The sequence below is a fragment of the Polyergus mexicanus genome, unplaced genomic scaffold (genome assembly GCF_030449975.1).
Source record: "Polyergus mexicanus isolate NDT 795.1 unplaced genomic scaffold, iyPolMexi1.0 SCAF_18, whole genome shotgun sequence".
NCBI lineage: Eukaryota > Metazoa > Arthropoda > Insecta > Hymenoptera > Formicidae > Polyergus > Polyergus mexicanus.
This window is the reverse complement of record NW_027223338.1, coordinates 2074793-2100673: the sequence shown is the minus strand read 5'-3', so window position 1 is coordinate 2100673 and position 25881 is coordinate 2074793. Positions and strand designations below refer to the sequence as shown.

The following is a 25881-nucleotide window of genomic DNA, read 5'->3' as shown; positions in this document are numbered from 1 at the left end:
GACGATCACGATGATTTTTTCATTTTTGAGCAAAAAACGGTGCAAAATGAATCTGAGCAAGAAGAATTGCAACGGTTTTTAAAATCAAATAATTGTAATATAGAAATGTTAAACGACTATCCAAAACTTAAAAAACTTTTTATTAAATATAATACAGCTCTACCAAGCAGTGCATCTGTAGAAAGAATGTTTAGCATCGGTGGCTCTGTATTAACACCACAAAGAGGGCATTTAAATGATGATACTATGGAGCAACAAATTTTATTAAAAATTAATAAAGAATTTCGATAAAATTTAATCATTTATTTTGTAATAAACCTTGAATGAAATCTTGCTTATAATTTTTTAAAAGTTTTTCTTATGCAAAATAATTTATTAGTTTGTATTGTAAAAAAGTAACGGAAATTGTAACGACTCGTTACTTTTTAGTAACTGTAACGGTAACGAGTTACTTTTTAAAATTAGTAACGAGTAACGGTAACGAGTTACTTTTTAGAAAAAATAACGGTAACGGTAACGAGTTACTTTTATAAAGTAACTTTCCCAACCCTGTATATATATATATATATATGTATATATATATATATATATATACCATATATGATACTTCTCCCATAATATTATACTCGATCCTTTTATCCTTCATCTTTTCGATATTATATTTTGCGACATTGTTAAAAAATGATTGCAACCAAAAAAGAAATGTAAAAATATAATTTTTAAATCTAATGGAATTTTTTAATGATTCCATAAAACATTTGATCTCAATAGTATCGAAAAGATTAAAATCTCCGTTAATCAAATCTTTCCTTGTATACTACGCAGACAATAATCTTATCTCGATTATCGCGAATCTTTTGCGTGATTGGAGGAGACGATTGCAAGATATGAAGGGATAATATAAATTAAATTTCTCTGATGTCTTTTATTATTCGAAATACAGAAATTGTACATTGTAAGATGGGGGTTGCAGCGAAATAATGAAATGTTTTGCGATTTTTCGTGCCAAGAAAATTAATATCGAGAGATTATAAGATTAAATTAGTTTTTCCAATATTAATAAAAATTTATTTATTCGAAGTTACTCTTGTTGAAAGGACATATAACTCCGTCTAACACTGCTGTAATTTCTCAATTGAATAAAACAATTGCTACATGTTGCTGATTATTGTGTAAAACAAAAAAATGTGAGTGTAGTATAAAAATCCCAGACAACACAAGGATGTCCTTAGGACGTCCAAAGGACATCCAGGACATACATATAGGATATCCTGAGGATATCCTATTTTAATCCTCGGATCTCCTCTGGATATCCTGAGGAAGAGTAAATGATAACCGAATACTAACCTCTGCAGAATCCAGGTGAGATCCTGTGGAACATCCTAAGGATTTCTATAGGATATGTTAGGGATATTTTTCGTACATTTGAAGGAACAAATTTAAATTAAAAATTAAAAATTTAAACATAAATTAAGATTGTGTTCTGTTATTTACTGCCAATGATACTAAAGATCTAATATTAAAAATAGTTCACGTTGTTTAATATTTGAGGCTTTCATGCTGTACATGAACATATTTTAGGGTTTGGCTTCCGGGTTTGAGTCGTGTAATATTTTCTAAATAATCCAATATCTGAATTCCCTATGTTGGAATTGCATCAAAAATTGAACTGATAGAAAATAATTATGTTTGTAATTTCCTGTCAGTTGCTTTTTGCAAGCTTTACATAATTCTCATGGCCAAATCTCAAATACGAGTTCGCGCGTCGCATAGCGGTGAACAAACGAACTAGCGGTTGAATACTATTTTTTGTAAAGTTTTTGGAATGTTACGGACAGTAACGTTTCTCATGAAATATTAAATAAATAATAATTTTGGAAATGTGTGCATCAAATTCAATTATTAATATTAAACGAAATTAATGTTAACAATTAATTCTTAATCCTACAGACATTCAGGGGTTATCCAGTGGACATTTATAGGACACATTAATACTTATTATAATACTTAAGGATTCTAAATTATATTAAATAACCGACACAACTAAAAATAATTATGTATGTATATTAAATTTTTATAAATATATTTATAATAATATCTTAAAACATCCTACAAATGTCCCGAACTGTCCTGGACATATTCAGGATGATCCTGAGAATGTTTTGTGCTGTCTGGGATAAGTTAAAATAAAGATTTAAATAATAATAACGTTATCCGATACATATTTTGTTAGAAACTACTTTCGGATGTAGATTCTGAAAATTATGTCGAATTGCCAATCATGTCTAGATTTACAATGAGAAAAGCTTTGTAAGAGCTAGAGAAGAGGAAAGACCACACATTCACTTTTATCATTTGTATAGCATAAAATTGTAAAGTCGGATTACGCGATTGCGCGCAATATTGCATTCTGATGTATATATATAAGGTGCTTTTATTTAATAATTTATATATATTTAGTATAAAAAAATATATGTATACCTATACCTAATGTATTGATTGTTTAATTTAATACAGGATTGAAAATTTGTCAACAATTCTCTATCATCATATGAGTGTAAAGTATTAAGGTCCGCTTTGGCGGCAACGTGTCATTTAAACGAGCGAGACTCCAAATTAAGAAAAATTCTGTATGTGCATCGTTCGATAGCGATTCGTCGCGTTACCGTTGGTATCTACGTCTGACCTTTTATCAGCATTCCAGAGGAAGAGCATCGAACCTGCTCGAGGTAACTGTTCAGCTTACTCGGTGTCGGTATACGACGAATATACCCGCGTCGATTTACCCTCCTTATCGACCCTACATTAAAAGAATGAATCCTTCCGTGAGATCAAAAGGCCGACAAGAGCCGGCACTATACTATACGACAGTATCGCTTAAGAGAGTGACGGAGGTGGGGAGGGGAGAGGGGGGGGGAGGAGAGGATAAGGGGTTGACCGAGAGGAACCGGTAGCCACCCAAGAAGAGAAGCGGCTTTCTCTCTGTGCCGACTCGATCATTTAATAGGACTCCCTCGGCCCTTTTTTTTTTTGCCGATCCTCTTTATCCCTCAAGGTTGCCACTAAGAGATCGTCCCAGCGAACGAGCGAGAGGAGGAGATGTCTTTTGCGCTCGAACGATGCAGGCGAGCTCGTTAGGCTGACGTCTCAATTTTAGATCGGCTATCGAGAAATCGCAAAAGGAGGAAGGAGAGAGGAAGATATCGAGGGTGGATATTCGCGTTCGAACGAACGCTAGAGCGGGCCACACGCATTTGTCTTTCACGCGTGTCACAAGCAAATATTAATATATACATATATATGTAAGTAAATGCACAGATGTATGTAGATACATGTATGTATGTGAACATACGCATTCTAGATGCCTGAAATAAAGACAAGTTCGAAGACAAGAGAATAAAGTAACAAGCAAGAGAAAGAGAGAAAGAGAGAGATGCGATAAGAGATAGCGCGCAGAGTAAAAGAGCTCTCTATCGGTTGCGGGGGGGACACGGGAAGAGAACGGGAGCAGGAGAGGGATGAAGGGATGGAAGGAGGTGGAGGGGAAGGGTGAAGAGACAACGCGCGCGATGGTGGAGTCGAGGGTGAGCCCTGCGGGGAAAAGAAGAAACGCGAAGATAGAAGCCTTGGCTCATAATAGGTGGAGAGAGGCCGGCGCCTCTCGTAGCATCACCACGTGGCATGCGGCCAACTACTGTCTCCTGATCAATATGCTTACAGGCTACCTCGCCTCTCTTTCTATCCCTTTCCTCTCGCGGCCTCTCCCTTTTGCGCCTCTCCGCGGCGAGCGGCGGCGGATCAGGAGGCCGCGATGCGACGCGTTGTCATCACGGCGATATCGAATATATTCGCTTATTCGTACGTCGAAGGCACCGGGATGTCGTGCCGTGCTGTATCCTCTCGAGATCCGCCGCGTCTTGACACGATTGAGAGATCTACACCGTGGCGCGTTTCCGTAAATTTCATCGCATTCCTTGAATAAAGTTGAATACAAAATTATATAATTTTCAAGTAATTAAGACATTTGTACTATTATATAACGGCATATACACTTCTTTTCAATTTAAAAAAAGAAGCTATATTTTTCAATTTTTTTTAAGTCCAGATTACAGTAATCCTATTTAAAAATGTATTCGATAGAGAAATATGATATAACAATTATATCGCGTCGATTCATTGTAATTATTACACGCGAATAATTATTATAAATATATCAAGATATCGATGAGAGAGAGAGAGAAGAAATTTCAGCGTGAAGAAAGTCTCGAATATCTAAAGTTCGATAAACCGCGTAACGCGTCGATCTTCCTCTTCCACTTTTTATTTAAGGTTATTAATTACAACCATAGTCACACGTTTCGACGTGTATAAAAACGAATTACTTTGTATCACGAATAAACTTACAAATTATTTTCGCGTCTCCTGGTAACAATTCTAGCTACCAAGAACTCCGTGACAAATGTCCCGAAGCTTTCGACCCTTGCCGAATGGAACGGTCATTCTTTTCCGCTTTTCATTATCGTATCATCGGCAAAGTTTCTCGCCGGTAGTGTCCCGTTGACGCCTAACAGGTGGTCTCGGTCGCTCTTTCGCGAACGGTGGACGCCGTTAATGAGATACACCGAGATCATCGCGGAGCTGCGATCTGCCGTCACGGTACCACGCGTTAGACACGTGGTGACTGGTTCGAGTGATCTGTCAGTTTGCCTATCTCCCTCTCTCTCTCTCTGTATTCTTCTCGTCCTCGGTCTCAATAAAAGTGCGAGTGATATATATGCCGCGACTACCATCAAACATGACGGGGCTCTCTTTTCCTCTTTTTTTATTCAACATTTTTTAAATCATCGCCGACCCTGAAGGAATCGTGCTGTCATCATCAGGGTCGACTTTACACATTCATATATACTCTTATACGGAGACTTTAAATATCTCGACGGCGTTTGCGGCGAATCGCGAAGAGCTATCGCGTTATAAGGGTCCACCTATGTAAAGTTACCGAGGAGTTTAGTCGGCCGTTGTAGAGTACCTATATCGCGGTGGGTGGGTGGACAATATCTCGTGGATCGCGCTCGACATCGTCGGTGATGGTAGTGGTGGTGGTGGCGGTGGGTGGGTGGTTGGTTGGTTGGTTGGTTGGTTGGTTGGTTGGTTGGTAGGCTGGTTGGTTGGTTGATTGGTTGGTTGGTTGGTTGGTTGGTTGGCTGGTTGGTGGTGGTGTTGGTGGTACTGCTGGCTGCTGCTACTGCTCTGCTGCCGTTGCTGCTGCCGGCTCACAGCCGCTGGTAATGGTACGGCGGTGGTGGTGCCGGTATCGGTAGTGGTAGTAGTAGTAGTAGCGGTGGTGGTTGCCCCTCAGTGTCCGGCGCGCCTCCGACAAGCGTGCTTCGGTCGTTACAAGAGGATCCCTCGATCGCGCTCTCGGCGTTCACCGCGGATGACATCGGCCAACTTGCTGCCGTTGTCGTATAACAGAGAGACAGCCAACAAACAGGATCGAGATAATAACGTTAAGCGGGAACGAAAGAGGAGGTGAAGAGCGGAGGAGAGCGCGTCGGGGAAGAAGCCGGGAGGAATCGGGACGAGGCTACGATCTAACGTGTACGTGGAATTACGCGGTTCCTTCCTACGTCGGATCGTTGTCGTCGCGCGAAGAAGGATGCGATTAGCATCGGCCACGTTACGGTGCTCGTCGTCGTCGGTGACGGGGTGCGCGGTGACAGATTCGCGCGAGTCGCTCGCGCGGGTCAGGACGGACCGCCCGCAACGTTTGCCGCATGCGGCAGATAGGCACGACGACGAGTCCTGCTAACCGGCGAGTCGCAGGATCCTACGAGCACGCGGGAGGGGTGGACTTCCAGAGGTGAAGAACACGAGGATCGCACTTTCGTAGCGCACCGTGAGTCTCACGGGCGAAGGCCCGGTTGATCCGGAGCATTGGCATACACGGAGTCGCGCCAGACTTTTAAATGGTGCATTATTATTCCGGGGATCTTAGCCGTAGTGAAGAGTTAGGTATACATAGGAAGTGTCCGAGGAAGTCGAGAAGACCCTAGTCGATAGCGAGCGACGTCGCCGCTTCGTTCGTTCCGAGGAGCCGATGTGACAGGGAGGAAGAAAGAAAAAGAGAGAGAGAGAGAGAGAGAGAGAGAAAGAGGGAGAAGAAAAGGGGTTAGAGTAGCGAAGCGAAGCGTGCACACGCAGCCAAGTTCAACGACCCGTTCGGATTAGCTCGCGCGAACGAGCGGAAGGTCGGCTCAAGGACGCTGTTCAACGAAGAGTCCGACGAAAAAAAGAAACGTATACTATCGAAGGAGGAGAAGAAGAGAGAAGACGCGAGATTAATATACGCAAGTACGAGGAAGAAACGCGTTTATGGGTGAACGTGTGAACGCGGAAGCGAAGCGAGCGCGAATGGCCGAAACCACGAGCCGCGTGCACCGGTCGGTTACGGCGATCCATCGCTCGGGTGAGATCGATCCTCAAGTGCCGGCAACCGGTAGTTGGTGATGGGGGTTTTAGGCGAGAATGCCTTCTCCCTGTCTTTTCTGTCGCTGTCATCATCACCGTCGTCGTCGTCACCGCTACGCGCCGTCATCCCCTACGTCGAGTCGTCGAGTTATTCTACCTCGCATCGTCTCGTTCTTTCCAGCGACCGCCGTCGTCGTCGTCATCGTGTTCCCTGCAATTCCCTGGCACCACTGCCAAGCCGGCATAGCCGGTCGCAGCCAAGAAGCAGTACGCCTATTAACGGTAATCCGAAGAGTTTCGTCATCGCGAGACATCTCCCGCTCTTCGGTATCGAATGCGTCATTGGTAGCGACGTTAACGTCGTTGACGTCGTCGACGAGGAGTCTGACGATACCCGAGGAACAACGCCTGGGGTACCGGCATTGGTTCGGGAACAGAAGGAAGAAAGAAAGGAGCACCGTAGCAAGAGAAGGAGGTGGCGGAGGTGGTGGGGGCGAACGAGGTGACTCGCCGTCGAGATGCACCAGGTGCCACATAGAACGGAACGCGGCGGCACCTCGAGCGAAGGCCGAAACGATAGGAATTCTTGGAAGCAACAGCAGCAGCAGCAGCAGCAGCAGCAGCAGCGGCAGCATCAGCCCTCCTCCGAGTATAGTCACAGCCAAGTGCTGCAGCAGCAGCAGCAGCAGCAGCCGTCTCGATCTTGCGTCCGTGTCCGTGCTCGCGCCCGTGTTCGCGCCCGCGCTCGCGCTCACGCCCGTGCTCGCGTTCGCGCGCGCGCCCGAGCACGCCGATTGTCCAAGACCTCGAGCGGGAGCGCCGATCGGACGACGGCGACACGCACCGGCGTGTTACGGCGGCAAGACGCCGGGCCCAACGTGGTGGTCCGCGAGTCCCCGCCGCTGCACTGTCCGGGTCCGGCGCGTACCGTCTACGGCGGCGCCCCGCCGTTTCTCCCGTCCAATTTGTTGCTCATAGGACTGGCCCTCTGTTGTCTGGCCCTGCCGGCGGTACAGCCGCGCCTCAGCGGTCACTATCAAACGTGTCCGGGTTGCCCGCATCAGCAGCCGCAGCAGCAGCAGCAGCATCATCATCATCATCATCATCGTCAACACGTGCATCACGACGGTTCGGCGAGGAGCGGCTTCTTCAAGGACACCGCCGCCCCCAGCCCGGACGATCTCAGGCTGGAGGCGATCAAGCACCAGATCCTGCAGAAGCTGGGTCTGAAGGCTCGTCCGGACGTTAACAGGACGTTGGCCACCGTGCCCCGGCACTTGGCCCTGGAGACCCTTTACCGGGCGGAGGCGCAAACGCCGCCGCGCTACTCCGACCGGTCAAGGGTCGATTACGAGAGTGAGTACCCGGGCGAGTTCCTTTACGGCGGCGACGAGTATTCGTATAGGAATCTCGATCAGGAGACTACCACCACCGAGGGTAACGCCAGGACTACCGCGAGGTCCTATCAGGGCTACGACAACGTTCAGGAGCTCGACGATTTCTACGCTAGGACTTCGGAGATCATCACCTTCGCCGAGCCCGGTGAGTTTACTCTCGCGTTCTTTCTACGGATTTTGTCAAAAATTTTATGCCCGTACTTTCATTTCTTTATGGATATACGAGCGATATCGAGAGATACTACAAGTATTATCATATATAAATAATACGTAACACGTGACTATGTTCACGTGATTGTTACGGCGAGCATTCGATTTTCTCATTAAATACACCGAAAGACAAAGTAGCAATAGAATTTTGATCAGAAAATTTTGAAATATTCAACTGTTTAAATATACAATATAGAATAATAGAATATAAATGTAGAATAGATTATAAATATAGAATGAAAATATTTAATTATTCAATATAACGGAAGAAGGTAAGAATATATGAGACATGATGGAAATTTATAGGTATTATAAAAATGCGAGTTTTAGACGAATACGTCAATTTTAAATATTTAACAATCTATACGTAATTTGAACTTTATATTTGTATCTATACGAAGGCATGTTTCAAGATTTATCGATTATACAATAATTATAAAGAGATCGTAAAAAAAAAAAAAAAAAAAAAAAAATAAAATTTAACCGATTATATAATTTATTTATATTCACATTTTTGTCGGAGTTATATAAATGCACAAACATTATATTTATGTTTGTGACAATATGTGCAATGACGTCACGATTGACATAAGATATATCTTGCTTTGCGTGTAACGTGTCTAGGAAATTAGATTCGCCGGTTATATCATACCGGTTTCCATCACCGATATCTCACGTATCCCTAACTTTCTCCTCTGTACATCCTCCGTACGTAATACAGGAATTTAACGATGAAAATCCGTGAGAAATGTCGCGTACGCTCCTGCGGTCAATATCGAACAACCCGAGATCTAAAGAACGCGAATGCCCTTGTCGCGCGCGTGCGGCGATTTCCAATGCAGCAATTTTAATGTGTAAAGCCTCACTTCCAAGAAAACACTTTCCAACACGCCGTCGGTAGGAGATGTCGGTGCTCGAGGCAGGAGAATCCTTGAAAAAGTTGCAAAGATTCCTGCGAAACAGAAACGTAAATTGCAACCGGGGACTTAGATACAACTTTTGTCAACTTTGCTCGATAAGTGTCATAGATTTTTCCTCCAATCAAAATATTCCATTTATGATGTGTAAGAAAATTATTGTACGCCGGATAAAGGACGTTCGTTGAGCGTATATAGACATAAATATTCGATTTATAAATTAGAGGGACAGAGAGAGAGAGGAAAGAGAGAGAGAGAGAGAGAGAGAGAGAGAGAGAGAGAGAGAGAGAGAGAGAGAGAGGAGAGAGGAAGAGTTACATATGTCATATGCCCATACAGCACTGAAACTTGCATGAGGGTGGAACTTTTAAAATGGGACACCCTGTATATATTTCAGAGATTATTATTATTAATACATATCTTACATATTAATTTCTGAATTGTTCACAGAAAATCTCCATAAAAAAAAATGCGCGTACGCAAAGAAAGCGTAAACGAGAAGTTGATTACAAACTGCATTCTTACAGCACTAAAGCTTGCAACAACATTGCTGCAACATTGTAATATTGCATATTGCAGTTTAATGTTGCAGAAATATTGCAAAGACATTATTTTACAATATAACTTTAGCAATGTTACAGCAACATTCCGAAAATATTACAAAAAAAAGTATTCAATAATCGCTAGTTCATTCGTTTACCACTATGCGGCGCATGTTGCCCTATCTATTCCGCATTTAATTTTTAGTCATGATGAATACATAAAATTTATAAAGAGCGGCTAGTAAGATTAAAAAGATATAATAACTATTTTTGTTAATTTAAGTCGTATGATATGACCCCAATACAGGGGCTCAGACATTGGACTAAGAATTCTTTTAATAGTTTCCATTCTTATGTAAAATCAAAAATTTGATAATAATTTTCTAATATGCAAAAGATACTTCAGATTTTAATAAATAAATTTTGAGATCATATAAAGACAAGAGAGATGTGAAAAAACTCGTATGCGTAAATTCACCACAATCTTTTTGCATCCGGATATCTGAATATTTCGGATACAAAGAAATTGTGAATTTACACAATTGCAAATTGAGTTTTTCTTTTTTTCTCTTAGATATTCTCTGTCACTGAAGGAAATCGAATGTGTACTGAAAAATTTACATTTTATAATTTCGTTATTATTATAATACAGAAAATCTATATACACACTAAATCCTGATTCTTATATGCCTAATTTCTTATTATTTTTTTCATATGTTAAAGATATTATGTCGATAAATATACATAAAGCATTATTGCATATATATTATATTGCTATGTTGCTGCAATATTATATTGCAATATTTCTATAGGCGGACATTTTACTGTTGCTGCAATATCATAACAACGTTGCAGCAACATTTCGCAAGAAAAATGTTGCTGCAATATTGCAATCTTGCAGAAAAATGTTGCTGCAATGTTATTGCAATTTTGCAGAAAAATGTTGCTGCAATGTTATTGCAATCTTGCGGTGCTGTATGGCTGTGCTATGATTATTATTTAATCGCATTATATATTGGATCAGCGTCTCACGTAATAGCATATTCGATAAATTTCATTCATGTTTCGGAATTGCATTTACACTACTTTTGAAATATCGCAAAATAGAGGGATAGAAAGGCCAAGCGATTTATGAAACTCGACTCGACGAACAATCGGCAATATAATTTGATGAGTGCGTACGCGAATTATAAAAATCGAAGACCAACGGCGCTTCATTATCGCAACTATCCGCGTTCCCCTTCTTTTGCCATTTATTTGATATAGCCGGGTGGAACTATTGAATTAAGCTGAATTCGTTCGATGCCAAATCGCGCGAGGAGAACTTACTGATCCCATGTCTGATTGGATGACCCAGTCACTCGATGAAAGTTTTTCCGAAACTTCTCTCCCGGAGCGTCTCTCGATACACTTTAATAAAGATCGCTTGAGTGATCGCATATCGGTATGGATCGAAAAATATATAACGCGACCTTCCGTTCTGTCATCCATTTAGTGCCGGTTTACAATTGGCTATTTAAGCCCTAAGCCTTAAGAAATTCACTAATCACAATCGAATATTCTCCTCATACTTGATTGTGATTGGTGAATTTCTTAAGGCTTAAATTACCTATTGTAGATCGGCATTTATCGATTATACTTGTAACGATTATTCCCCCTCTTCCCCCTCGAATATAGCTCTGCCAGGATTATACCGGCTCGCATTTAGTCTTTCATTTGCGGTAACATGATCGATGCTCGTTGTGGCTATTTATGATTCTCGCGCATCCCTTATGCTAAAATTACAAATGTACAAATGTTTTATGATACTACGATCAGTAGTGTGTAATGTGTAATGTGTAATATTCACCTAAGTATCAATAATATATAATATTAATGTAACATAATGTAAATATTATGCGTAACGCTTGAATAATCTGAAAGAATTCCAAGAATAAAGCAAGAAGCTGATTTTTCGGAAGAAATTAAATTTTCAAATTACAATAAGAGAAACATAAAATTGTTCATTCGTAGTCTTGGCATAAGGGCGACAATATAAAACTTACTCGAATCATGTATAAAAGAATATTTCGAATTCTTCTATCGAGAAATATTTTAGGAATTCGGGATAAATCTCGTCTTTGTGAAAATCTTGAGGTTGGTTAGAGAAATTTTTCTAAATATTAACTTCTTCGCTGTTACCTTTTTTAAATTGTAAACAAAAATATACGTTGAAATTTTTATTTATGATATGTTACTGTTTATCTATAATATATCAAATTTCATTTAAGTTTAGGAAAAACACAAGTTTCATTCTGCTATTGTACTTTGAAAAATAGAGCGAACGTGACACTTTGTGTATTAAATAACAAATACGCGAACGGAATTGAAATAGCAGTTGCAATAAGCTTGGGGGTCTCTGATAACAGGACGATTTCCACGAAACGCCAAACAACACGTCGCATGTTCAACACACGTAACTGCGGTTTACAATTCTCGATTTGATATAATTTGTAACAAATGTATGTGTTTATTTATTACTCTTACATAAAGATTACTCAGTTATACAAATATTGATATGCGCATAAATTTTTATAATTTACGAGACCTGATTACGATGTTAATTAGACAATAGTTGCTTTTTGCTTCCTCATAGAGGAAGCTTTGTTTTCGCGACAACATTTTTTTCGAGTTTTCTACCCTAATGTGTTTAGAATGGTTCCAAAACGTCGAAAAATCGTATTTCTAAAAAATGTCTGTATGTATGTACGCAATATATTGTACAACCTCTAACTTCCGCAATTTTTGAGATATCGGGTTAAATTTTTTCTACATGGATAGAGTATCATTAAAGGATGGTTGATACTGAATTTGGTGAGAATCGATAAAAAGGTTCATTTTTTTATAAAATTTTTGCTTTTTTGAGAAATGTCTGTATACATTGTAACTTTTGCAAATTTCGAGATATCAGGTTAAATTTTTTTAGATGGGTAAAGTATTATTAAAGGATGGTTGCTACTGAATTTGGCGAGTATCGGTGAAAGGGTTTATTTTTTATAAAATTTTGAATTTTTTGACAAATGTCTGTACACGCTGTAAGTTTCGGAAAATTTGAGATATCGGATTAAATTTTTTTATCTGTATAATCTATAACGATTATATATAAAAATAAAAAAAGTGTGTAAATTAGAAAATAGCATATTGCTTCTTTATCTTTTTATTTCCTTCACAAAGCTTCCTACATGAGGAAGCAAAAATTAAAAAAACCGCATGCTTAAAGCAGCTTAAGCTTTGTAAAATAAAATGATGAGGAAGTAATGTGCATGTTTCTAATTTGCATAACTCTACTTTTTATAGACTTTCGTATTTGTAACTAATTTTTGTCGAGATTAAGATTATCAAATCGCGCGTCTCGGAAACGTTTACGACAATAAACCTAAGGCTGACTCATCGCAAAATTTCAAGTGGCTCGTCATGCTTGTAACTTTTCTATCATGATTCCCATATATTATTCAGTATAACATCATTTTAGTTTCGCTTCCGTAGTTTCGCCTAGTTCGCGCTGGGTCGAGTCGCGTCCACGACGTTTCGTATATGTAATTGCGGAAAATCGCGGTCAGATTCTTCTTCCGGATCCGGTTGATGAAATTTTTCGGGATAAGAGAAAGATTCTTCGGATGATCTTCGCCGGTTAACGAAATTTGCGTGCTTCATTGACGAAAGGCAGAATGGTATCCGTCGTTCGTCGACGAGTCGCTTTGACAAGCACGCGTCCCCGCGGGGCCACACACTTGCAGCCACGTGGCCCGCCGCAGTCGCCGCGAGTGTTGCGACAACACAGAAGCGGTCTATAGTTCACTCCGTAGTTCATAGCGACTCTAAGTTTAACAATAAGTGTAATAGAACCCCAAGGTAGAAACGGTAATGTTACCGCGACTCGTTGCCGCGCGGCGTAGCCGGCGCTTGCACCATTAAATTAACGAGCCTGTATGAGTTTCGATATTGGGTCGTCCTGTTTCGCTCTGTTCCGCTCTGTTCGCCCTTGCGGAACACAGTCGCGTAATGTTTCGGGACGCGTTTCGCACTAGTTCTCTATGTAAAAAATATAGATCTCGAAAAGTACAATTTTTTAGAAATAGAAATATTTTAAAAATTATATTAAAAATGTATAAATTTTAAAAATATTCACGTGAGAGATATTTTCAAAATAATAATTCTCAAGAATAGAGGTATGTTTTTTTGTTGGTGTTCTTTATAGTATTTTATTTAATTCTATTGTTCTAAAGAAACCGTCCTTCTCTTTTTCCCTGTTTTCATTTATATAGATAGATTATGGGAAAAATGTTATATTAAACGAGTCGGCAATAATGATTATATGAACGATGGAAATTCGGCTTAACTACATTTTACGGCTCGAAATCGTTCGCGATCGATACGCGAGCCGTGTCGGCGGGAAATCTCGAACTTTTCTCGACCCGCGCGCCCGATATCGATATCTCGGATTCTCTTCGCGCGAAAAATGAGGCAGCAACACACACGAGCGGGTTTTTCGCGGCGCTTTCGCCCATCCGGATCTCGGCCTCATACGAAGATTTCCCGTTGAATTTTCCGAATATGTCGCGCGCTCAGGCCTATCACACACACACACACACACAATACGCCATATGTGATACTTTAACGTTAATGTCGCCGTGTCACTATACATAGCCGATGAACACGTCATTCTTTTTGAAGAAACTAAAGAAACTATAAACGACCACCACACCACACTGCATCGACCGCGGACGGCCGGCGAGGGGCGCGAGTCGCGGGGGTGGTAGCGGGCAAAAGTTTGTGTTCCATATTTTTTTTTTTTGTCTACGTGGAAAGCGCGAAAAAAATGCCGCGAGACAATGCGACTTCCACACTTTGTAATCGTAACGATATATCACACCTCCTCCCGCTCGGTTGAATCAATATAACCGAATCGCGCAGTCGGTTGTTAAACGATAATTGACTTGTCGTGTTGTCAGAAATTTTCTAAGCCGACGTGCTACCTTTCTTCGCTTTTCTATCGTTTTTGCGGAAATTCGGACCTCATTCTCGGACCAGAGAGTTAACGTAATTTGTAATACGACGCGAAAACCGGAAGATAAATCAGGGTTTGTGTAATTTTTCACACCTATTTTTCACACCTCTCTATTAATTTGTTTCCGGCTAATCGATCGTTTCTAACACATTTGCGATTGAAAGGGTGAAAGAAATAGTATAATGTAATATATATATATATATATATATATATTTTTTTTTTTATGTATAATATATCTAATATCAATTAAACAAAAAACGCATACCACTTATGACACTTGGAGAATTTTTACTGAAAGAACTATTGGAAGAATTTTCAAACTCAGGTGGGTCATAATCGGTTAACTGGACTATGCGATTCTGCAGGATGGGCGACGTTTCCCTCGAACGATGGAGAAATGATCCTGACGGGAAAGTTTCGCTTTTAGCGCCACCGTAAAAAGATACGTAACGCTCGCCGGTACAGCCTGTTAACGAGTTTTCTAATAATAACCGTGCAAGTTAAACTGTCGTCGAAAACAATTTTACGATCATTGTTCCACGTATCGTCCCATATCGCCATTTTGCTTGCCAAACGTTGATCGATTGAATCTCCCTTAAATCTCTCTTATGGAGTATGACTCTTATTCGGTATATGATGACGAAGTAAAATCCCTTCTTACGATCGTAAGGATCAACCGTTTGATCCTTGACCGCGAGATTAGTATCCTGTGTGCGCTCTTTTCTCTCTTTCTCTCTCCTAATCGTATAAATTGAGAGATAATAGAGGATAAGTATACTCGATTGCAATCATTATTACTGAATTATTATTAATAATAAGATTTTGATTTATTCTTTATGTAATTATTATATGAATTAATATATTTTTTTATTAGGCGTACAACTTTGCTTCCGCCGTTTTTTTCCCCGAAATTCGAGGCTTTATTGTAAAAAACTGGTTGTACATTTATGATTCAAAGTATTGTCCACTCCCAATGATCGTGCCAATTCTTTTTGACTTTGACTCGAGTCTTCATTAAGTAATGCCTCCAATTCTGCATCTTCGAAAACCTTCTCTCTTCCACCGCTATGCCGGTCTTCGACGTGAAAATCACCGTTCTTGAAGCGTCGAAACCACTCGCGACACGTTCTTTCGCTAATAGCGGCTTCGCCATAAGTATTTGAGAGCATTCGATGAGCCTCAGCCGCAGATTTCTTCATATTGAAACAGAAAATTAAAACCTCCCGCAAATGACGAGAATTTGGCTCGTAAACTGACATTTTCAATCGAGAATAACTTTATGATGCAGACACAAATCGACTAATGTTTCTATGGGGTTATGTTGACAGATGCCCAAGTTTAATCGCATGACGTCTATGATCTATTTATTTCGACCACTACTTACCGCTAAAGCCATCTATAAGAAAACGGCGGAAGCAAAGTTGTACACCTAATAGTATCTTATAAAAGCGCGATTATATAATAATAATAATCAAAGTTGGGAACGTTACTCTATAAAAGTAACTAGCGTTACCGTTACTTGTTACTGATTTTAAAAAGTAACGCGTTACCGTTACCGTTACTTAGAAAATAACGATTCGTTACTTTTTCGTTATGTTTTTGTTTTTTGTAATGCTAAAATAAACTATTAGATTGAATAAAATTATTTAATAATCAATATTAAATGTAATAATCTAAGTTACAATTAAAAACTCTAAATTAGCCTCTATATAGCAAGCGTTTTTTATATCAAACTTATTTAATGATTCTAATGTTTTTATATTAATATCTTTACTTTTTAATACACTTATCTTTATAGGAATTTAAATTGTAATTTACAAATCCGAATTTTGTCGAAAAATTTTATCAAACATTGTTTTTAAATATTGATAATATTATTAAGGGTGTATTCCAATATTCACTCTCAGTATTGTAAAATCTATAATTTACATTATTATAGATTTTCAGTACTGGCAGTGACTATCGGAATGCAGCCTATGACAGAAGACAAGAAAATATTTTTCAAAAAACACATCTATCTATTGAATAGACATAAGATAACAAAGAACGAAAAAGTAACGATAAAAGTAACGGCTAATTCGTTACCTTTACCGTTAGAAACAGAAAAAAGTAACGATCGTTACCGAAAAAAAGTAACTGTAACGGTAACGACGTTACAAGTAACGCGTTACTTGCCAACCCTGATTAATAATTATGATTAATTATTATTTGTCATATCGCTAATTATAAAATATGATTATTTTCAAACTCTTAACAACACAAATAGGCCGAGCATTAAGTATGTTCTGTGCCCAATCATTATTACTGAATTGTTATTAATAATAAAATTTTGATTTATTCTTTATAATTATTATATAAATTTATATATTTTCGTAGTATTTTATAAAAGCGCGATTATACGATAATAATAATTATGATTAATTATTATTTGTTATATCGCTAATTATAAAGTATATGATTATTTTCTCGAGCTCTTAACAAAATTACATAAATAGACCGAGTATTAAGTATCCTGTGTGTTTCATCCATGACTAAATATTTTTTAGTTATGATTTTACCAATATTACGAGAGACGATCCTCTTTTCTTATTCTATAAACGACCGATCGAATTCAATAGGATAATTTATCGGATATAATCGAATTAATTCTTTTCGCTGATCCGGTTATTCGAATCTGCCAGACCGACGCGAAAGGGAAAGAAAAAGGCGATGAGATAACGTCCTTTCACGATAATGCAACGGGGGATTGTATGAATGCAATCGACAGTACGAGAACTCGTAATGGACTTCGTCGGACGATCGAAAGTTTCCGCGATGGAGGCTGCCGAAAAAATTCCCATCGTCGAAACTTGTTTCGGTGAAAACCTTTCCAGGCGTTACTGCAAATTACGAAGGGCAGATATCTGCGAGGAAAGAAAAACGATTATCTAGAAACGTAACGTTTGAAAAATAAATAATAAGAGAAATTACGTATATCGTACCCTCTTTCCAGGTACTCCTTTAAAAGCAACGCGTTACATAAACACAAAGGAGTAATCTCAGTATTCGAAATAATTGAAAAATATATATTTATATAAATATAAAATAAGATCTTTAACAATCTCGTGACAAATGCACATTTTTTATCTTCCAAAACATGAAATAATTTATCAACCAATTTATATAATCTGCATCTTCCGATGCAAAAAATGCGACACCACCATGATACTTTTATTCGTATACGAGAATCGATACAGATTGTCAGCATACGCCCGTGTAAAGCGGGTACACGCGTGAAGAGGTCTTTTAACTGTCAGCAAGAGCGGTAGCAGCAACAGCAACAGTAGCAGCAATAGCATCACGAGGACTTTACAACCCGTGAGTAACGTTCCATGCAAAAACAACGTTTATATTCTCGCCACCCCGCCTTCAGAGCGGGTGGCCATACCGAAGCACTTGGACCATAAGATACCATAAGAATTTATGCGTCTCACTCAACAACGCCACCAACAGCATTACCATTTCGTCGTCGTCGTTATCGAAGATGCGAAATCCCGAACGACGACGACGATGACGATCGCAAAAAAGAAAAAAAAGCAGAAGGGAAGTTGGATAACGGATAACGAGAGATGAAGAGAGTGCAAAGCGGTTGAAAAAAAAAAAAAAAGAAAAAAAATTAGGATGCTGAAAAGGGGAGGGTATCGTCTATGGCGAGCTTTTAATTTTTATAGGGGATAAAGGGCAGGATACGATAGATTTTTTTATTTAAAATTATAAACGATACGTGAACATTTGAGACCGATTTGTTTTGAATTCGTCGCCTCGTTATCGAATATCGATCGCGGAAGGATCGACAGTAAAGACATCGAGGATGAGCCCAAGATATATTCTTGATATTATTATAGTATAATTAGATGGAGAAGAGGGAAGCTATTTTCCCATATAGCACAGAACATTGCAGCAATATTGCAGCAACATCGCAACATTGCCGCAATGTTGCTACAATGTTGCAATATTGTTGCAATGTTGCTGCAATGTTCTGTGCTGTATGGGTTACGACAAGGTACAAGTCGACATGGAAAGGGAAAGAGAAGACGCTCGATAACTCGCGACATCTTTTAACGACATATAGGATGATATCGCGACAATATACACGCTCGTCTACGTCCTCTCTCTCTCTCTCTCTCTCTCCTTGTTTTTTCTTCCCTAAGCTCTTGCGTATTCTCTCTCGCGCGCAAATTCCATCCCCTTAGACGCGGCCATTCCACCGCCATTACCAAACGGTGCCGTAAGCCAGCAGTCGTAATTTTGGCGGTTTATTGTACCTCATGCGTTTCTCATGTTCAAGAGGAAACCATTATCTCTGACAGGGTGCATTGCGTATAGTGTATTAAGCAGTCGCGACCGATGACAGACGGCCGAGTCCGCTCGCTTGCCCGATGGTCGGAGATCCCCACGTGACCCGCTGCCAAGGATCATTTGCCCCGCATTTGACCTCCCCCCCCCCCCCCGATTAATTACACGTAATCCTGCGCCTCCGGCTGAGCACGCTCGCGTCGAGTCGCAAATCGCGAGGATTTTCAAATGAAAAATAGGCGCATATGTGGGATATATAAAAAGTACTCCTCTTCTTTTAGAAAATAATGCTGAAAGGTAACGTATGAATAATTGAATAATTTCTTAAGCTTTTTTTTTTTTTTTGAGGGGTGGGTGTGGGAGGCGCGAGGGGGGGGGGGGAGAGGGTATAAAGCTCTCGATTATATTTTCTCGTCTCGCCATCAATTTACCGGTCGGCCAAGCGAAGATCGCGACTGCCAACTTTGATGATACAGCTTGATCGACTACTTCGATTACTTACTCACACGCGAATGTGAATTGCGCATCGAGAGGGATGATAAATCGCTCAAGAAGATTCGATTCGCTAACTCTTCTTGCGAACCCTCAATAACACTTAGTAACAATGGAATAACAATCTGAACTACGTATTATTTGCGATGGTGCACGAGGTATGCATGCGACAGTAGCATGCGACAATAGAGTTTAATGAGACACGTTGGGCGTCTTGAGAAATTATGCAAGACAGGACGCCTGTTATCAATAACGATAAGACGATCTTTCATCATGTAATAGTATTGCATGTTTTTCTGTTGACTAGATTAGATAGACTTAGATTTTATAATAATTTTATAACTATACTATTATAATAGTGTTTTTTTTTTTCTATAATTCTACACTGTTAATATATATAAAACAAATAAATATTTCATGCTTCAGAGATACTTTTATTCAAATAAATATGCCGTGATTCTGAGAGAAAGAAAAATATATTTTGCGCATATACACTATTTGTATTTATTTATGTTATGCATATTATAAATAATAAGAGCATGCATAATATAAATAAATATAAATGGTACGGAATACGCGCGTACAGGATATATTTTAGAACCATGAAATATTTCTCTATCGTTTTTTTTTTTTTTTTTTTTTTTTGGCGAACAAGATATTTGGTTATATGACTAAATGATTGACGTTAAATAAAATATATTGTATATACAGGGTGGATCCGAATATTCCGGCTAGACTTTGAGATTTTATAGGAAATTTAATTCTGAACAAAAAATTTCCTATAAACATGAATCGAAAAATGCTTCTTTAAAAAGTTAGCGTCCAAAAACTTCTGAGAAATCACAGTTATTTTATAAATTTTTACAAATATCACACACAAATATTAGAGGTTTAAAAAATGCGGAAAAGAAAAATTTTTTTAATGGAATAACCACAAGCCAAATAAACGTTAAAAATTAGCTAAGGCCATAAATGTATTTTTAAAAAACTTTACCATTGATAGCCGAAGAAATGCTTTTTTGTACATTTGAAATTGGTTATCTCAAAACCTATGAAACGTATTATAATCATTTTGATCTCATTTGAAAGATAATTTGGTTCTCCACTTTTTTTCGTTTTTCACTTTGTATATACAGGGTATATCATAAATACCGGATCAACCCTTAAGGGTAGATTCCTGAGATAATTTTAAGATGATTTTTTCTCAGCGAAAATGTCGAGAGGGATCATCATTTTTTGCAAGTTTCCAGTTTTTTTCATCATTTATCTTTGTAACTCAGCCTTAAATTAAAATTCTCTCTTTCTATCTATTAAAGTAAACTCTATATCTGAAATTAACTAAAGAATATGGTTTTAATTCTCTTATTATATATTATAATTCTCGATTATATATATATATATATATATAATCAAGGTTGGGAACGTTACTCTATAAAAGTAACGCGTTACCGTTACCGTTATTTGTTATAAAAAGTAATTCGTTACCGTTACCGTTACCGTTATTTAGAAAGTAACGTTTCGTTACTTTTTCGTTATGTTTTTGTTTTTTGTAATGCTAAAATAAGCTATTAGGTTATAAAATTATTTAATAATCAATATTAAATGTACCCATACAGCACCGCAAAATTGCAATAACATTGCAGCAACATTTTTCTGCAAGATTGCAATATTGCGGAAACATTGCGAAATGTTGCTGCAACGTTGTTATGATATTGCAGCAACAGTAAAATATTCGCCTACAGAAATATTGCAATATAATATTGCAGCAACATAACGATATAATATATATGCAATAATGCTTTATGTATATTTATCGACATAATATCCTTAACATATGAAAAAAATAATAAGAAATTAGGCCTATAAGAGTCAGAATCTAGCGTGTATATAGATTTTCTGTATTATAATAATAACGACATTATAAAATGTAAATTTTTCAGTACACATTCGACTTCCTTCAGTGACAGAGAATATCTAAGAGAAATAAGGAAAAATTCAATTTGCAATTGTGTAAATTCACAATTTCTTTGTATCCGAAATATTCAGATATCCGGATGCAAAAAGATTGTGATGAATTTACGCATACGAGTTTTTTCACATCTCTCTTGTCTTTATATAATCTCAAAATTTATTTATTAAAATCTGAAGTTTCTTTTGCATATTAGAAAATTATTATCAAATTTTTGATTTTACATAAGAATGGGAACTATTAAAAGAATTCTTAGTCCAATGTCTGAGCCCCTGTTATTGGGGACATATCATACGACTTAAATTAACAAAAATAGTTATTATATCTTTTTAATCTTACTAGCCGCTCTTTGTAAACTTTATATAATCATCATGACTAAAAATTAAATGCGGAGTAGATAGCGCAACATGCGCCGCATAATGGTAAACGAATGAACTAGCGATTATTGAATACTTTTTTTGTAATATTTTCGGAATGTTGCTGTAACATTGCTAAAGTTATATTGTAAAATAATGTCTTTGCAATATTTCTGCAATATTAAACTGCAATATGCAATATTACAATGTTGCAGCAATGTTGTTGCAAGCTTCAGTGCTGTATGGGTAATAATCTAAGTTACACTTAAAAACTCTAAATTAGTCTCTATATAGCAAGCGTTTTTTATATCAAACTTATTTAATGATTTTAATTTTTTTATGTTAATATCTTTACTTTTTAATACACTTATCTTTATAGGAATTTAAATTGTAATTTACAAATTTCTATTTTGTCGAAAATTTTTATCAGACATTGTTTTTAAATATTGATAATATTATTAAGGGTGTATTCCAATATTCACTGCAAGTATTGTAAAATCTATAATTTACATAGATTTTCAGTACTGGCAGTGACTATCAGAATGCAGCCTATGACAGAAGACTACAAAATATTTTTTCAAAAAACACATCTATCTATTGAATAGATGTAAGATAACAAAGAACGAAAAAGTAACGGCTAATTCGTAACCGTTACTATAAAAATGTAACGACGTTACCGTTACCGTTACAAACAGAAAGAAGTAACGATCGTTACCGAAAAAAAGTAACTGTAACAGTAATGACGTTACAAGTAACGCGTTAATCTCCCAACCCTGTAATATTATTATACGAGATAAAAAACATTTCAATTATGTTAAACATTTTCCATTTAATATATACTTCATATTTATTCGCTGCGTTGTGTTTAAACAGCTGATGGATCGCTTTATGAATATTACAGAATTACAATGACATAATCCGCGAGCGCAAACAAATCGCATCGCGATGGACGGACGAGAGCGCGGTGCAAGACAGATCGACGCGACGCGACGCGAGGCGTCGCGACGCGGCGCGACGCGATGGGCGAATTGACGCAGTATTTCTCAGGACGTTCGTCATTGCCCGGATGAGATCCCGTGGATCAGGGAGAGGGAGAGAGAGAGAGAGAGAGAGAGAGAAAAGAAGAGACCAGTGTCACAGGCGCAGGGGCTGGCCATTATGCGCGCTCGACGGTTGTTCTCTTTTAAAAGGACTTGGCGGCGGATCTTTTCCAACAATTCTTTATGAAAGCTCGAGCATTCGTGGGCTCGTAACTCGCGGCTCTTAACAGTCACCGGCGCACACAACATCCCCTATTTAACTATCCTCGCGATTCAGCGCATGTTTTAGACGCTACCTATTCAGAGACGTGCGCTATTTATTAAGTCTGATTCAGTTGGATCGTATATAATATCCTCCCGCATCCCTTTCTCTCCTCCAAATATACTTGAAATCGTATCTTTTACATATTTAACATACTCATAAAGCTTGTCATACGCTGCATTTCTATTATCTGCATCAATTTTTATATCATCTTTACTTGATATACTAATACTTGTGATTGGAATCATTCATTTTAATCGCGACAATTTATTCATTACATTCCGTTATTAATTATTAAGTATTTCTTTATTTGTATTTGCTCCTTGATTTTTATTCTTACACTTGTTTCTAAGATATTCAGCAGATTAATCTTAATTATATTAACAATAAACTTTTTTTCTTTCCATTTACATTTTACACACTTCAATTTTCTCATTGCGTCATTGCAATTGTATCGACTGTAATATATTATACTCGTACTAATCCGTACACGATAATAACATATTAGCGTAAACATCGTCCTGGTACTTCGGTTCGCGCGCAAATTGAGTTCAAGTATCTTGGAAAAAAAGTTTAATGTCGCTAATCCATCTACGGGCTTTTAACGTGGATACTTTATTCAAGGCCGCACCGTGAGAGCTAATACCGTATAGAGACGACTACTGTCTCTCGCGGATCTTGAGGGGGATGGGGGAGATGGGGGGGGGGGAGGAGGGGAGATGGGGGGAAGGGGAGGGGGGTATCGCTGGGAGCCGATACAGATGAGATGACGAGAAAACGAACGATATCGATTCCGTTTACGTTTGTTCTCGCAACAAGACGCGACGCGCCGGCACTTGGTTCCATTTATCCTCTTTTACGATTGTGGAAAGATTGCCGCGGCGTATATAGGCGGGCGTATATATTTTCGCGCAACGCCGCGATTCTATAAAAACGTCCTGCCAAATCGTGAAAGAGGACGCGATAAAAGTTGCGCTATAAAAAGTCGATCGAGATACGAAGAAGAGGAGCCCGATAGGCAGTAAACGACGTCGTGGAGTGGTGAAAAGGGGGGAGGGAGGGGGAGGGGGAGGGGGGAGGGGGAGGTGGGTTAATTTTTTTCCCCTTTATTATTTATTGGCGTCACGCACGCACGCACGCACGCACGCACGCACACACGCACGATGGCCGATGACGTGAGATTTAGCGTGACGACTTTTCGAGAAATTCGCCAATTTTCCCTCCCACGTAGGAGAGAACCAAAAGCGTAACATCCCGCGCATTCGATGGAATCGAGTTCGTTCAACCTGTGGGAATTCCGAGGGAGAATACAAAGTCGGACGCTATCCGACGCGGGGGTTAAAATTCTCTCTCCCGCCCCCGCAATGCCGCGAAGCGACATGCACTGTCCCCTCTCTTCTCTTTTTCCCTTTTGCGTTTATCTCATCTCTCCTTCTCTATCTCTTTCTCTTTTATCCTCTTGCTTTTTTTTCTATTTCTCGTTCTTTCCATCCTATTATTCTGGATCTCTTTCTCTCTACCTTTTCCGCAATTCTTTCTCCATCCCCCCCCCCTCTCTCTCTCTCTCTCATCTCTCATTTTTTCGTTCTCCCTTTCATCCCTTCCTTTTATTCACCTCTTTTTCTTCTTTTTTCCCGCCCTTTGTTATCTCTTTCTCTCTTTCTCTTTCCGTCTGCTTCCATCCCTCGATTTTCCTTTTCCTTCATTCCTCTTGCTCTCTTTCTCTTCAGTCTCTCTTTCGCTTTTTCTCTCGTTTTGTCTGTTTCTCTCCCTTTATAGGGAGTATCAGGACCGAGAGTTTGACGGTTCAGGATGGGACGAAAAGGTTCCGGATGAGTTGGAGTGGGGCAGGGTCGAACTCATGGACGAACGAGCCGACGGATAGGACGGCTGGCGCCTGTAGTCAGATCGATGCACGTGGCTCCAGCTGGGCGCCGCTCTTCGTATATCTCCTACACCCCCTTTATTCCCTCTTGACTCTCCTCATCCTGGTACATTCTGCGCTTCAAGATAGAAAAGGGCAGGTCACTTCCTCTCGCTCTCCCTCTCTCCTTTTCTTTCTACGTTCACCCTTTCCCTCCCTTTTCTTCCCTCTTGTGTTTCTTCCTCCTTACGCTTCCCTTCCGTCTCTACGCTCTTATCTCTCCTCTTCCGCCCTCCGTCGTTTTTTCTCTCTCCGGCTCCGCGACCTCTCTATCTATCTCTACGCGTTCATCTCCTTCCCTCTCTTCTCCTTTCGCCCCGCTGTCTCGCATGCTATCCGCCGTTGTATCTTTTTCTTGGCGTTGTCTTTAATTTCTCCGGTGCACGTTCGTCTAATGTAGTACCAGGAGCCGCGCGCGCAATCGCGCAACCCTCTTCACGTAACGCGCAACGTAACTCATCGTTCCACTTCGACTCCTCCATTCTCTCGCGTGTCGATTCCCCCCTACGGTTCTCGATCCCCGAAATTATCCATTGTAAATAAATCGGCCGATTTCTAGCAAAACTTTGCAAGCAAGCGCGATATCGGCGCGCCCAAGCATTGCGCGATTCTCGAAGGAATCTCTCCGCGCGTGTGACTTCGACACTTGACGATTGTTTTATGTAAGTCGACAAATTGTATCTCGCGCTCGTGTAACTTTGAGAAAATCGAAATCACACGAAACGATATCGCGTGATCCTGAAACTTCAGGACGTCTGACCATGTCTGATCGTTTCCACTCGCTCCTCCTTTGCGTGAGACATCGGACAATCGCTCGCTCGCGATTCCAGCTCAAACCGCACCAGGACCACACCCAAAGGACCGATAAAGGATACTGAGATTTTCTTTTATTTTACGAAAAACGGATACGCGTTATCGATAC

The 25881-nt window shown here is 39.3% G+C and overlaps 2 protein-coding genes across 3 annotated transcripts in view; one reads left to right on the top strand and one right to left on the bottom strand.

The window, feature by feature from the left end:
• Window positions 1–5004: 5004 nt before the first annotated feature.
• Window positions 5005–5441, bottom strand: LOC138941300 (endoglucanase-like). The gene is made up of 2 exons (XM_070310857.1): window positions 5396–5441; window positions 5005–5351 (listed from the first exon to the last, which is right to left on the bottom strand). Exons 1-2 carry the CDS (start codon window positions 5439–5441, stop codon window positions 5005–5007), a joined length of 393 nt encoding a protein of 130 aa, XP_070166958.1.
• Window positions 5309–25881, top strand: part of Actbeta (inhibin subunit beta) — a 42222-nt gene continuing 21649 nt past the window's right edge. For both annotated transcript variants that reach the window (XM_070310492.1, XM_070310491.1), the window contains exon 1: window positions 5309–8010. In XM_070310492.1, coding sequence (XP_070166593.1) covers window positions 6987–8010 — 1024 coding nt within the window. In that variant the 5' untranslated portion in view covers window positions 5309–6986. The remainder of the gene's footprint in view (window positions 8011–25881) is intronic.